Raw genomic sequence first — 12,386 nt, 5'->3', positions numbered from 1 at the left:
CTTACGGGAGATCAGAGATTCTTCCTAACTTTGCTTCTATAGCTAAAAGTTTCTAGATCTTTGAGAATGTCTTCACTGCCAGTTTACAAGTCATACAATAAAACCAGGCAAAGTTTTGTTAGGGGACATTTGTCATTTTTGTATTGACTGATGCCAAGCACTGTATATGTCTCATTTTTTATTTCATCATCACAATAACCCTGTGAGGAAGTGTGATTATGTCCATTTTGCAGATGAAGCACTGAATCCTAGAAGGGTTAGGTAACCTCCGCGATGTCACACCCCTCATAAGTCGCAGAGCCGGAATGTTAAACCCACATCCTCACTTTTAACTACTTCTCTCTGCTTCCTCTTGAACATGAATAATGGGGCTTAACTTTGCATAGCTTTCTTCCCCAAATCAAATCCCCTCTCAAAGGGTCAACCTTTGCCATTAGTGAGAATATGCAGGGGATGTGTCCTCATTCCTGGAGACAATCACTGACAAGCCCTTTGAAAGAGTGGCCCGCTGCAAGAACATCGAGTTTCCCTAGGGTTCAACTCTCCTTTGTATGTGTAAACTCTGGTCTCCTTCCTTTGAAAGAGAGAGAGAGAGAGTGTGAAGAAAAGAGCAAATGGAAAGGGACTTATATACTTTAAAGTTATATTTTAGACCAATGTTTTCTAAACTCGTGTCCTATAGAACAGTTGTCCTGAAAAAAAAAAAAAGAGTTCTGTGCTCAAATAAATTTGGGAAACTGCTCATTCTATCCCTGCTTGGCTACTCGCAATGCAGCACCTTGGCTTAGAAAAGTCTCTGGAATTATTTTATGTTGTTTTCCTTTTCTTAACCTACAACAGGATATTGGGAATCTATGCCTTCAGTGTTCGCTTTATTTATTTATTTTTAAAGAGCTTCTTTTTATTTTTTATTATTTTTATTATTTATTTATTTATTTATTTATGGCTGTGTTGGGTCTTCATTGCTGTGCACGGGCTTTCTCTAGTTGTGGCAAGCGGGGGCTACTCTTCGTTGCAGTGCGGGGCTTCTCACTGTGGTGGCTTCTCTTGTTGCGGAGCACGGGCTCTAGGTGCGTGGGCTTCAGTAGTTGTGGCACACCGGCTCAGTAACTGTGGCTCTCGGGCTCTAGAGGGCAGTCTCAGTAGTTGTGGCACATGGGCTTAGTTGATCCGCGGCATGTGGGATCTTCCTGGACCAGGGCTCGAACCCATGTCTCCTGCATTGGCAGGCGGATTCTTAACCACTGCGCCACCAGGGAAGTCCCTTGCTTTATTTATTAGCTTAATTATTTATACCTCAGCTTGTTCTAGAGAGGCTTACTAACAGAGCTTGGGTGGGTAGAAAGAATCCTATCTTAAAGGATCCATTAAGCCATCTATCTCCATATAGGGAGTGACTCACGGCCAGGCTCTCCACCTGGTCAAGCAGCGTGGCACACTCTGCTTCTTTGGGGACCTCCCAGTGGAGCTCCATCTTTCAGAGGAAGTAGATTATCACTTGCAGCCCATTCAATAGGAAAAAGCCCCTTGAGCTTAAATTTACACTCTCACTATTTTTGTTTTGAGAGGATTCCCTCACAGCTATTTCCCAAATGGCTAATCCAGCATTTCTCTGGGTATACACACTGTATGTAAAACTCAATGATACAAGGGTCCCATTATCAATAAGATTGGGAAGCTGCATATTTAAATCCCTTTTGAAGAGTCTCAATTTACTTTAGAAAGATTCGTGTAATTAGGAACCCCGAGTAACTTCATTTACCCACTTTCCCCAAATTTATTTGTCGGTTTTTTCTGTTGTTGTTCATGTAAAACCTCTCAACCCAGTAAAGGCCTTGTGTTCCAAGGACTACACTCTGGGAACTACTGGGCAAGGCTTGCCTAGATTTGTAGCAGATACTGGGCAGACCCGATAGGACTAAAAAGAGGAAGCATGGCCTTGCCCATGACCATTACCAGTCCGGGGGGAGATCATACCTGAGCACAGAATCCCAGCTCTGCCAGTTACAAGGTTCAAATTACTTTACCTCTCTCACCTTGGGTTTCTTTGTATTTTAAATGGAGACTATAAAACCTACATTACAGTGTTTATTGGAGGATTAAAATGAGTTAATAGATGGCAATCTGATAAAGATGAGGCTTGGCATAGAATAGGCTTTAAATAAAATTTAAGTCCCTCCTCCTTTGTTTTTTAGGAGCAGGGAAATACAGACTGAATTTACAAACAACATCGGGAGGGTGGGCTATTGACTAGTTATGCCAATGTCTATAAAGGAAGGGTTTTGACTATCCTGGGAGGAGAGGTAATGAGCTATAAAACAAGAGGGGTGGGTCCATGCTCAAGTCTTTGCTAGTGTGCATGCCAAGAATATTCCCCAGGGAATCCCTGCAAATCTAAAATCTACATTCTAAACCTGGCGCTGCTGCTGACAAAAGATGTGGCCTTGAATAAGTCACTTAATTCTGCAGGCCTCAGTTTCCTCACCTGGATGAGGAATTGAATGGCATATCTCTCTAGGGTGCCCCCTCCCAGACTTATGAGAGCAAAAGTAAGGTTACTCTCCATCAATCCAGATCAAAGAGGTGGTGGTCTACTTAAGGATCAGCTGAATTACATTGAAAATGTTTTCCAAGGATGAAAGTCAAAAAGAACTGTGACATAACGCGCTCATATGTGATGTTTCCCATTTTAATGCTTCCCTATCTTAAGAGCATATTTTAAAATATTCAGATGTAAATTATTCACGTGGCACATGCACTTAGAATGTGTGCATTTAACTAAAGTTAATCATCAGTCTATTATTAATTTTCATTCAACCAGTCCTATTCTTTTGGATAAAGGAGAATATTAGTAACAGCTAGCAGGTCTGAATCATTTAAGCAGAGGCAGCTCTAAACAAGTTGGCCAGCCCCTCCAGCTATGCCCTCGAATCTTCCAACAGCTGTAACCCATGCATCTTGCTCTCTCATTTACATATATATGTGCACATATACACATACAGGCACACATATGTACTTGGAAGTATGTTTACGCAACACTGCCCATGGCTGCCTAATTCCCTGGACAATGCTCATAACAGTTCTCTTAGGTAGGTGACAATCTCACTGGACCTCAGTTTCCCACTCTGTATAACTAAGGTCCTTCACTAGAGCTAGAAGCTCTTCCAGCTCTGATATTTTATGTCTATGCTCTTTGCTGAGCGATTCCTTGGCAGAAGCATTGGAGACATGCTCTTGTACATTATCTCATGGAATTCTTAGAATCTTCCAGGAAATCTTTTTGCTATTATCATTCCTATTTTAACAGATGATGAAATAGATTTACTTCCTTGATGTATCATGTATATAATAAGTGGCAGCCACAAACTTAGAAACCAGATTCTCTGTTCTATGTCTAATCAGTGCCATCTCTAAGTGACAGCCCAATGCTGGCTGCTCACTCTTCATCCAGACTAGCCCTTACTGAGGGTGGGGGGGCGTTATGGGAGAGCCCCCTAAATCATCCACCCCTCCATAGCTGCAAGAATCTTCTTTGGGCTGGAAGATAAAATGCAGACCACTTGTGGAACAATGACAACTCTGATGGCAAAGATGTCACAGGTGACTAGAGAGTCTGAAGAAGTGTCAGTAGAGCCCGGGGGCCCTGATGTGACCAGATGAGCAGTCTGGTTTGAGACAAGGGGAGATTTTCCCAGCAGGGTTACTCCTCCCATTCAGCCATCTGCAGACCTGCCACCCCACTATGCCCCACTCCTCATGTAGAGGCCACGCCTCCTCTTCCATGAATGAAGCCTGCAGCGCTACCAGCCTGACGCATACATCTTTCAAGCTAGTTTAGACCCCTCATTTGACAACACAGAGAGGAGAAGTGATGTGCTCAAGGCCACACAGAGGATTTATGGCCAAGTGGGAATGAAGACCCAGGCTTTGCGATTCCCTCTGCAGCATGCCCCTTCCCTGGTCCCTAGAAGAGGTGAGAAGCCAGGGCAAGAAACCGCTTCAGCAGCCCATCAGCCTTGGCATCGACACATGTCCCTCCTGCCCAGTTATTTTACTCTTGTGGACCCCCAGCTGGACGTTGGGCAGCCTTAGCCTTGACCTCCTTCTAATGTAGCTAGATCCTCATTCTGTGACCCTCTGCTTCTTCCTTTACTTCTCTGTTGCTGAGCCCAGCACTTGAGCTCCATGCTAACCCTATCACACACTTCTCAGCTCCTTTTTTTTTTTTTTTGCCGTACGCAGGCCTCTCACTGTTGTGGCCTCTCCCGTTGCGGAGCACAGGCTCCAGATGCGCAGGCTCAGCGGCCATGGCTCACGGGCCCAGCTGCTTCACGGCATGTGGGATCTTCCCGGACCGGGGCATGAACCCGTGTCCCCTGCATCGGCAGGCGGATTCTCAACCACTGCGCCACCAGGGAAGCCCTCTCTGCTCCTTTTGAATTAAGTGCTGCTGGTCCTAGCTTTTCAACTAGGAACCCCCTAATAACCCTTCAGCCTTGGTGTTAATTTATTGCTTATGGAGAGATGCAACCCACTCCTACAGACAGTTGAAAATAGGTAGTCAGAAGCAAGAACTGGAGCTCAGGGTTAGCAGACATTTTACAGATCTCATCGTCTGGTCCCAGTGCAATATTAATTTTAAATTATGAAAGCTTTTTTAAAAAAACAAACAAACTATCATCAACAGGAAATTTTAAGAATATTATTCTAAATATTTGTTGAAATCAAATATGCAATTTTAAGAGATTACATTTAAAACTTACTGGATGCTTTACATAGAGGTAAAGTCATACTTCTAAATATTGATACTTTCATTTTAAATCAGAAAGAATAAACACATATGAATTGAGCATGACACAATACATATTCTAAGGACCTCAAGAGAAAATAAATAATAAACAGAAAAAATAATAAATTAGGAAGCAGTGGGAATAATAAGTAAATCCAAGATTTCATTTTTGGAAAAACCCAATAAAATAGCAGACATTTGAAGGAAGTAATATGTACTCGCTAGTGGCGGGGCGGGGGAGGGCATTAATTATTCAACAACAGGCTTTGGCAAATTTGGGTAAATATCTAGGCAGGAATCAAGGCAATGTCTCACCTCACATCACAGATAAAAGTAAGTCCCAAATAAATTAGAGTCAAAAAAAAAAAAAGCTTAAGGAGGGAGGTTTAGGTAATATTTCATTAATATCAAGGTAGGAAAAAACATTTTAAGAATTACAGCAAAGAAAGAATATATAATAGAAGTTGATATATTTTGTTAAAATGTAAAATGTCTATATGTTAAAAATCATGATTCAAAAGGCAAATCATAATCAGTAGGGAAAAACTCAGCATCAAATAAGAAAGGAAAAGAATAGGTAGTATCCTTAGTAAATAAAAGGCACTTAGAAAGCAATAAAAATGGTGAAAGGACAAGATTTCATAGAAAAAGAAACAAAAATGATAATACTAAATGTTGGTAAGGATGTGGTAAAAACAGGTGTTTTTATATTCAGAATTGAACATGTAATTTGATACAAGTTAGTAATAAACTAGAGACATACAAACCATATACAGTCCAATAATGCTACTTTAAAAAATCTATCCTAAGTCTATTCTAAGGAAAGAATTAGGAATATGGAAAAATACTTGCATGAGAGGGTGGTTATGGTAGTGTTTATAATAGTGAAAATTGGAATCAACAATAAAAAAGTTAAATCCCAATATCTCCATAATACAAAACTTACTCGTCTGTTAAAATTATATATTGAAAATGTATTGTCCTGAGAAATTGTTCTTGAAAAAATAAGTACATGAAAAGGAGGACACAGAATAATATCAAAATTATTATTCCAATTTTATAAATATATACATGTGCATATCATATATTTATTATATATACACATATTCACATCTTTAGGTAGTATGATTATAGTGATCTTTTTCTTCTTTAAGCTTTTATTTTCCAGAATTTCTACACTGAGCATATAGCGTCCTTAAGCAGAATACACCGAACTGCATTCAGATTTTTAAAATTCTTGACTTGAAAAAAATACAAGTTGACATGATCTTAATGTGACTTTAAGGCTGCTAATTTTGAGTAATTAATTCCTTTAAAAAAGGAATTATGATTTAATTAGATTTCTTAAATCTGCATAAGCTGAGTAGTGTTATTATTGTTGTCTACCAGAATGTGGATGTTGTATCACTATGTGATCCGGGTCCTATACTGAGAGACCACTCAGTGTGTGGAAAGGGCAGTAGACCAGGAGTCTTGGGCCTCATGACCTTGGTCAAAGCTTTTAACATTCCTCTAGGCCTCAGTTTCCTCCTGCCAAACAGCTATTAACACCTACTCTACCGCTTTCACAGAGTGGGTTCAAAGACCAAATAAGATAATGCAGCAGGAGTCTATGAAATACAGGCTATTATGGAGGCAACAATCATCATTTAAAGAATGAGCTATTGCCTGCATGGTATTGATAGTTGATATGTATGGTCTTAAATGTCTTTCTTCTTTTTTTTTTTTTTTTTTTTGCGGTACGCGGGCCTCTCACTGCTGTGGCCTCCCCCGCTGCAGAGCACAGGCTCCGGACGCGCAGGCCCAGCGGCCGTGGCTCACGGGCCCAGCAGCTCCGCGGCATGTGGGATCCTCCCAGACCGGGGCACGAACCCGTATCCCCTGCATCGGCAGGCGGACTCTCAACCACTGCGCCACTAGGGAGGCCCTTAAATGTCTTTCTTGATAAGGAAATACACACTCCCTTGGTTGCAGAGGAAAAAACTCCTCCCCACACCTTCCACACTCCGTTGTTTTTGTACTGCACTCATGAGACTGATGGCTAAGAGACCTAAGTGCACAGCCCTTGGGGGGCGGGTACAGAAAGGACAAGGTGCATCCCTGTGTCCACCTCCACCAAAATTCTAGGGAACAGTGCCTGCCTTTTTCCCTCCCTAAGAATAGAGGAAGTGGCAGAGATCTCAAATGTTCCCACAGGATCAGGGGCAGAGGGCAAACTCTACATTATCTCTGCACCAACCTACTGGATGGCCGCTTGGCAAGTGTATGGATAGAGATCTCTGATTTGCAGCTCAGGGTAACCAGTTCATTCAGACAGTACACTTATCCCCACCCGCCCCTCCATGTGCTACTTTTGTGAGGGCAGTTGTCAAATCTGAGTCCTATTATTGTGGACTCCTGCTGCCTGTAGTTATGGAGACGGGATAATCCACAGCGCCTCTGTGTACCAGAGCAACTATTCCAGCCACACTTGCTGCAAGGAGCACAGGCCCCCTCGGTCACCACAGGTAAAGGAAGGCTATTGTGGCTGACAAGAAAGCTTACCATATGCAGCCCTGGCTGTGTGTAAGAGACACCTGGGGAGCTTTTAAATATCTCGTGCCCAGGCCACACCCCAGGTATAGAATTTAACCAGAATCCCTGAGGGCGGAGAACCCGGTATCAGTATTCTTAAAGCTCCCCAGGTGATTCCAAGTGCAACTAAGATTGAGAAGCACAGGTGTAGGATCTAACACAGATCTGGGCATCTCCCTGCTCCAGCCTTCACACACACTGCCCTTTGTGAGGTCTCCTCTGCATTCCACTCTCTTCTGAGTGTGACTTGCACAGTCTGCCTGCCATGGAGCTAACTCAACCCTAAGGCCTCTTTTCTCCTTCAGCTCCTCTGCTGGCTGGTTCCATCTGTGTGTGATTCCAAATCCCCAAGAAGGGATTCATCTTTAGCCCAACTCACCTTTTTGAACCAGACTAGTTGGGCCATGGGATGCTGACTAACCTCAGGATCAGCTACTCTGGATGAAGAATGGAGTCCTTCTTGGTCTCATAATTTATGAAAAGGGACAGAGGTCATGAGGTATAAAACCTGGCCACCCTGGTCTGCTCCAGATCTGTTTTGTGTGAAGATGGGGTGGGGTGACACAGTTTACCTTAACAGGGACTTTGGGATTCTTTAACACATCTGGCTCAATAACAAATCATGATATTGAAATCAAACATTTATAAAGGAACCCATACAACTTAAAGATTGGCATTTTACCCCCTTTATAGCACAGGACCTTTTAAAGTTTTTTTAAGTATATATAGGATAATAAAATGGATAGCCTGCTCAACTATATTTAGAATGTATGTATAAATTTACAAATCTTTGTCCATGGAATCCTTGTCCAAAGAAAATTACAATTGAATTTAGAATCTAGATATTAGAATATCTAGATATTAGAATTAGAATCTAGATATTAGAATTTAGATATTCATTATTATCTTAGCCAGAGGGATTTGTGTTAGCTTTTATAAGAAAACTTTTTATTGAAATATAATTTACGTAAAGAAAAGTGTGCATATCCTAAGTGTACATCTTGATAGTTTAAATTAAGACTTAATTTTTTTAGAGCAGTTTTAGGTTCACAGCAAAATTGAAGAGAAGGCAAAGAGATTTCCCATAGACCCACTATCCTGACACGTGCATAGCCTCCCCCATCACCAGCCTCTTCCACCAAGGTGGTATGTTTGTTACAACTGATGAACTTACCTGATCGCCCAGAAACAATAGTCTACATTAGGGTTCAGTCTTGGTGCTGTACATTCTATGGCAAATGTACAGTGACATGTATCCATCATTATGGTAGCATACAGAGTATTTGCACTGCCCTAAAAATCCTCTATGCTCTGCCTATTAATCACTCCCACCCCTGCCATGATTTTTTATAAAGTTAACACCCTTGTAACCAGCACCCAGGTCAAGAAACCAAACATTATCATTACCCTAAAGAGTCCCTTTGTGCCCCCTTCCAGTTACTACTCACCTTCGAGGGTAAACCCTAACTTGACTTCTGCCAGCATAGATTAGTTTTGCTGGGTTTTGTTCTATACATAAGTGCAATCATGTAGGATGGACTTTATTGCATTCTGGCTTCTTTCCCTGGACTTAGGTTTGTGAGATTCACCCATATTCTTGCGTGTTGTTGTAGTTCTAGCCAGAGGTTTTGATCCTTATGAGCTAGTTCAGCAAACACAATTCAGCCAGGAAATATGCTCAGGGCTGAGGACACAAAAGTCAATAAAGATAAACCCCTGCTGTAAGGAACATTCAATCTAGTAATGTAGTAATGACCAGAATTTAATGTAAAGTAAATCCCTCTTTATTTAACAAATGTTTATTCAGTGTCCACTATGGGACAGGCACTATTACAGGTGCTAGGGATAAGCAATGAACAAGCAGATTAAAATTCTAGTGGAAACCCTCTTTTAGTTCCCTGACATGTGCGGGCTAATTCTGCCCACTAATATCTATATCCTCCCCTGTTATGCATATGATTCAACATAAGGAGAACTAGTGTTAGAAGCCATTTCTTCCAGTGACTTGGAGTGAGAGATTTTGAAGTCACTGGTCCAACCACGGGACAGTTTGCAAACCAGTGAGCATGGGAGGTATTTCTCTGTATCTATTTCTGCCTTATTTCATTCTCTCCATCCTTGATGCTGCTTATACAGAATGAAACGAAAATCTGGAACCTAAGGAAGACTTTGGATGGTAGCTTACCTTGGAGTAAGGCTGAGTAATCCTCTCGTTTCCCAGAACCATGAAGTAAGAAGAGACAATTGCCAAAGTTGTGACTGAAATCATAAAACTTTGAATTTGTTTGAATAACTATGGGCATCTAATACGTGTGACTATTTGATAGTGTTGACTCTTCAGAGTCTAGTGAATCACTTGAGTATAAAGCTATGGATGATGTTGGAAGGAGAAGGGATAGAAGAGAATCCAACATCATTCCAGGAATGATAGCTTAGGAAGAAATGCAAGAGATCATCTGGTTTTGTTTGTTTGGTTTGTGTTTTCCCCCATTTTTACAGAAATTTTCAAGCATATATAAAAGTAGGGATAATAGTAAAATTCACTCCCATGGACCTAGCCTCCAGTTTCAGAAATTACCACCTCATGCTCAGTTCATCTTTAACCCACTGCTACCCCCTCCTCTCAATATTCTGAAGGAATCCCAGATGTCAAATAAGTTATTCACAACTGTTTAGCATGTGAGATCTCCTAGTTTTAATCCCCTTAGTTAACAGGCTCAGAGAGGGTAAGTCACTAAGTTGGTTAGTGGCAGTTATTTTTAACCCCTACACCTCAAAAATAAAAGTAGAAAAAGTTTACTAACAGAGAATATTGGACTTTACATAGTACAATTAAACAGTACGTATGAGACATGAGTTGGCAAATTATGTCAAACTTCTGGTCTGTCCCATGACCACGGTCACATTTTAGACTCTAAGTACAAGTGAAATATGAGGTTCTCCCATATGAAAACCTTAACATGTAGACCAAATGTCACTTGAACTCATTGTAAATTTGTCATCAGTACATGTAAAACTTTATTTTCAGTTTTTATCAACACTTTATCTAATGAATTCCATAAATTAATACTCGCTCTAAAAAATAACTTTGTATTATTTGACCTATAATCACCTCTGTTAAGCCTCCCATTCAGAAAAAAAAAATTCTTCGGGAAATTCAACAGGATGTGGGGACGGCTGGTTGATGTTCCTTTTCATCAGTTATTTTGAAACCAAATCCCTGTGGATTTTGAAATTGCAAATAAATTTGTCCAAGTAAAAGTATTCTTTTTCAACTATGTAGTAATAAAATGGGTCTGAGACTCTTCCTAAGCCTCATGGTTTCCCATCTTCAGCCTTTTCTATTTTCAAAGTAGAAGGTTAGTTGATTTTTATTAAGCCAGTGTCAGTGGCTTATCTACTATGAGATATCACAGCATAACCGGACATGGAGCTAGTTTTCTAGGTTTCCCAGGCTTGAAACCATGACACCATTATTTGGCCTGGTCAGAAAGTTTCAGAAGTTTCTAGAGCAAGAGGGAGAGACTCTGCTAGTGTCTTTGCATGGAAACCTGCAACATGTTGATTTGGCTGTCGACTGCCATACTTGCCCTATTGTATCTTAAAATGTTACCCAGGGCATGTGACATCCATCCCTGTGAGGAGTGGGGCACAAGGCACCCCTCAATGAGCATTTGATGAGATAATTGACGGTTAAAAAAAAAGCTGCAAAAATTACCTGAATAAATAACACTGTAGAAGGCAGACATCCAGACATTTTTCCGCGCACAACTCCCACTCGTTTCTCTGAGAGATAAAAGCAGCAAAGATTGACAATCTGTCAGTTTAACCATTTCATTGTGAACTTTTTCTGGGCAGGTTATTCACATCGAACTCATTTGATGTGATCAGTGATGATGCTTTTATTGGTCTCCCACATCTAGAGTATTTGTAAGTAAAATAACCTTTTTTTTTTTAACATAATGATTCAGTACAAGGACTCTGAGGTTCCTACAGCTGTCTGACCCAAAATATTATAACCTATTGCAGATTCATAGAAAACAACAACATCAAGTCCATTTCAAGACACACTTTCCGGGGACTAAAGTCTTTAATTCACCTGTAAGTATGAATGTTGCTATTACTTTTTAAACTTGCCAGTGGGCAATGCAACTTGATAACCTGCGGTTAAAGCACCCACTTTGTGGGCATCCATGAAAATTTAAGAAAGCCAAATGATTTCTCTACATGCACATTTGCCTTCTCTCCCTGCCATCAGCCAGTGTGTGTCCAGGAAACCAGTTACTATTAATACTAGCCCAAACCAGCAATAATTAGGAAAACAATCTACTGCAGGGAAATTGTGTGACTGAAATAACGTTTTTAATTATCTACATCATTACTCATTTCATGAATTGACTATATAGCTTAATTTGATATTCTCTGTTTCTCTTTTTCCTTTTTTTTTTTTTTTTTTTTTTTTTTGTGGTACGCGGTCTCTCACTGTCGCGGCCTCTCCCACTGCGGAGCACAGGCTCCGGACGCGCAGGCCCAGAGGCCATGGCTCACAGGCCCAGCCGCTCCGCGGCATGTGGGATCCTCCCGGACCGGGGCACGAACCCGCGTCCCCTGCATCGGCAGGCGGACTCCCAACCACTGCGCCACCAGGGAAGCCCCTGTTTCTCTTTTTCTGTACAAGCCCTGACTTCATATACATTTAAACATACACTAGAACCACAGGCCACGTCTACACAGCACCTGAACAGCTTTTTTATAAGAGAAATATTTATTCAATGGATGATTAGAGCTACATCAGCTGTTCTTAACGGGACAATTTTACCTCCCAGGGAACATTCACCAATATCTAGAGACATGTCTGATTGTCACAACTAGAGGATGTAACTGGGATTTAGTGGGTAGAGGGCAGCAATGCTGCGAAACATCCTGCAATGCAGAGGACAGCCTCACAACAAAGAATTATCCAGCCTAAAATGGCACAGTCCTGAGGCTGGGAAATCCTGAGTAACAGGAACCAAATAACTCT

The 12,386-nt window shown here is 41.2% G+C and overlaps 1 protein-coding gene and 1 long non-coding RNA gene across 4 annotated transcripts in view; one reads left to right on the top strand and one right to left on the bottom strand.

Annotated features, from left to right (window-relative positions):
* Positions 1-12,386, top strand: part of LGI1 (leucine rich glioma inactivated 1) — a gene marked incomplete at both ends in the record, with an annotated part of 33,310 nt that overhangs the window by 7,639 nt on the left and 13,285 nt on the right. For 2 of the 3 annotated variants that reach the window (XM_081236760.1, XM_081236762.1), the window contains 2 exons: positions 11,222-11,293; positions 11,393-11,464. The exons of the other annotated variant lie outside the window; for it this stretch is intronic. In XM_081236760.1, the coding sequence (XP_081092886.1) occupies positions 11,222-11,293; positions 11,393-11,464 (144 nt within the window). The remainder of the gene's footprint in view (positions 1-11,221; positions 11,294-11,392; positions 11,465-12,386) is intronic. 3 annotated transcript variants of the gene reach the window in all.
* The window catches only part of LOC308618650, a 192,294-nt gene continuing 190,990 nt past the window's right edge, over positions 11,083-12,386 (bottom strand). Inside the window, exon 3 of the long non-coding RNA XR_014016048.1 lies at positions 11,083-11,149. This is a non-coding gene — a long non-coding RNA (uncharacterized lncRNA). The remainder of the gene's footprint in view (positions 11,150-12,386) is intronic.

Source organism: Mesoplodon bidens (genome assembly GCF_964165515.1).
Source record: "Mesoplodon bidens genome assembly, chromosome: 1".
Taxonomy (NCBI): domain Eukaryota; kingdom Metazoa; phylum Chordata; class Mammalia; order Artiodactyla; family Ziphiidae; genus Mesoplodon; species Mesoplodon bidens.
This window is presented reverse-complemented; position numbering and strand designations above follow the sequence as displayed.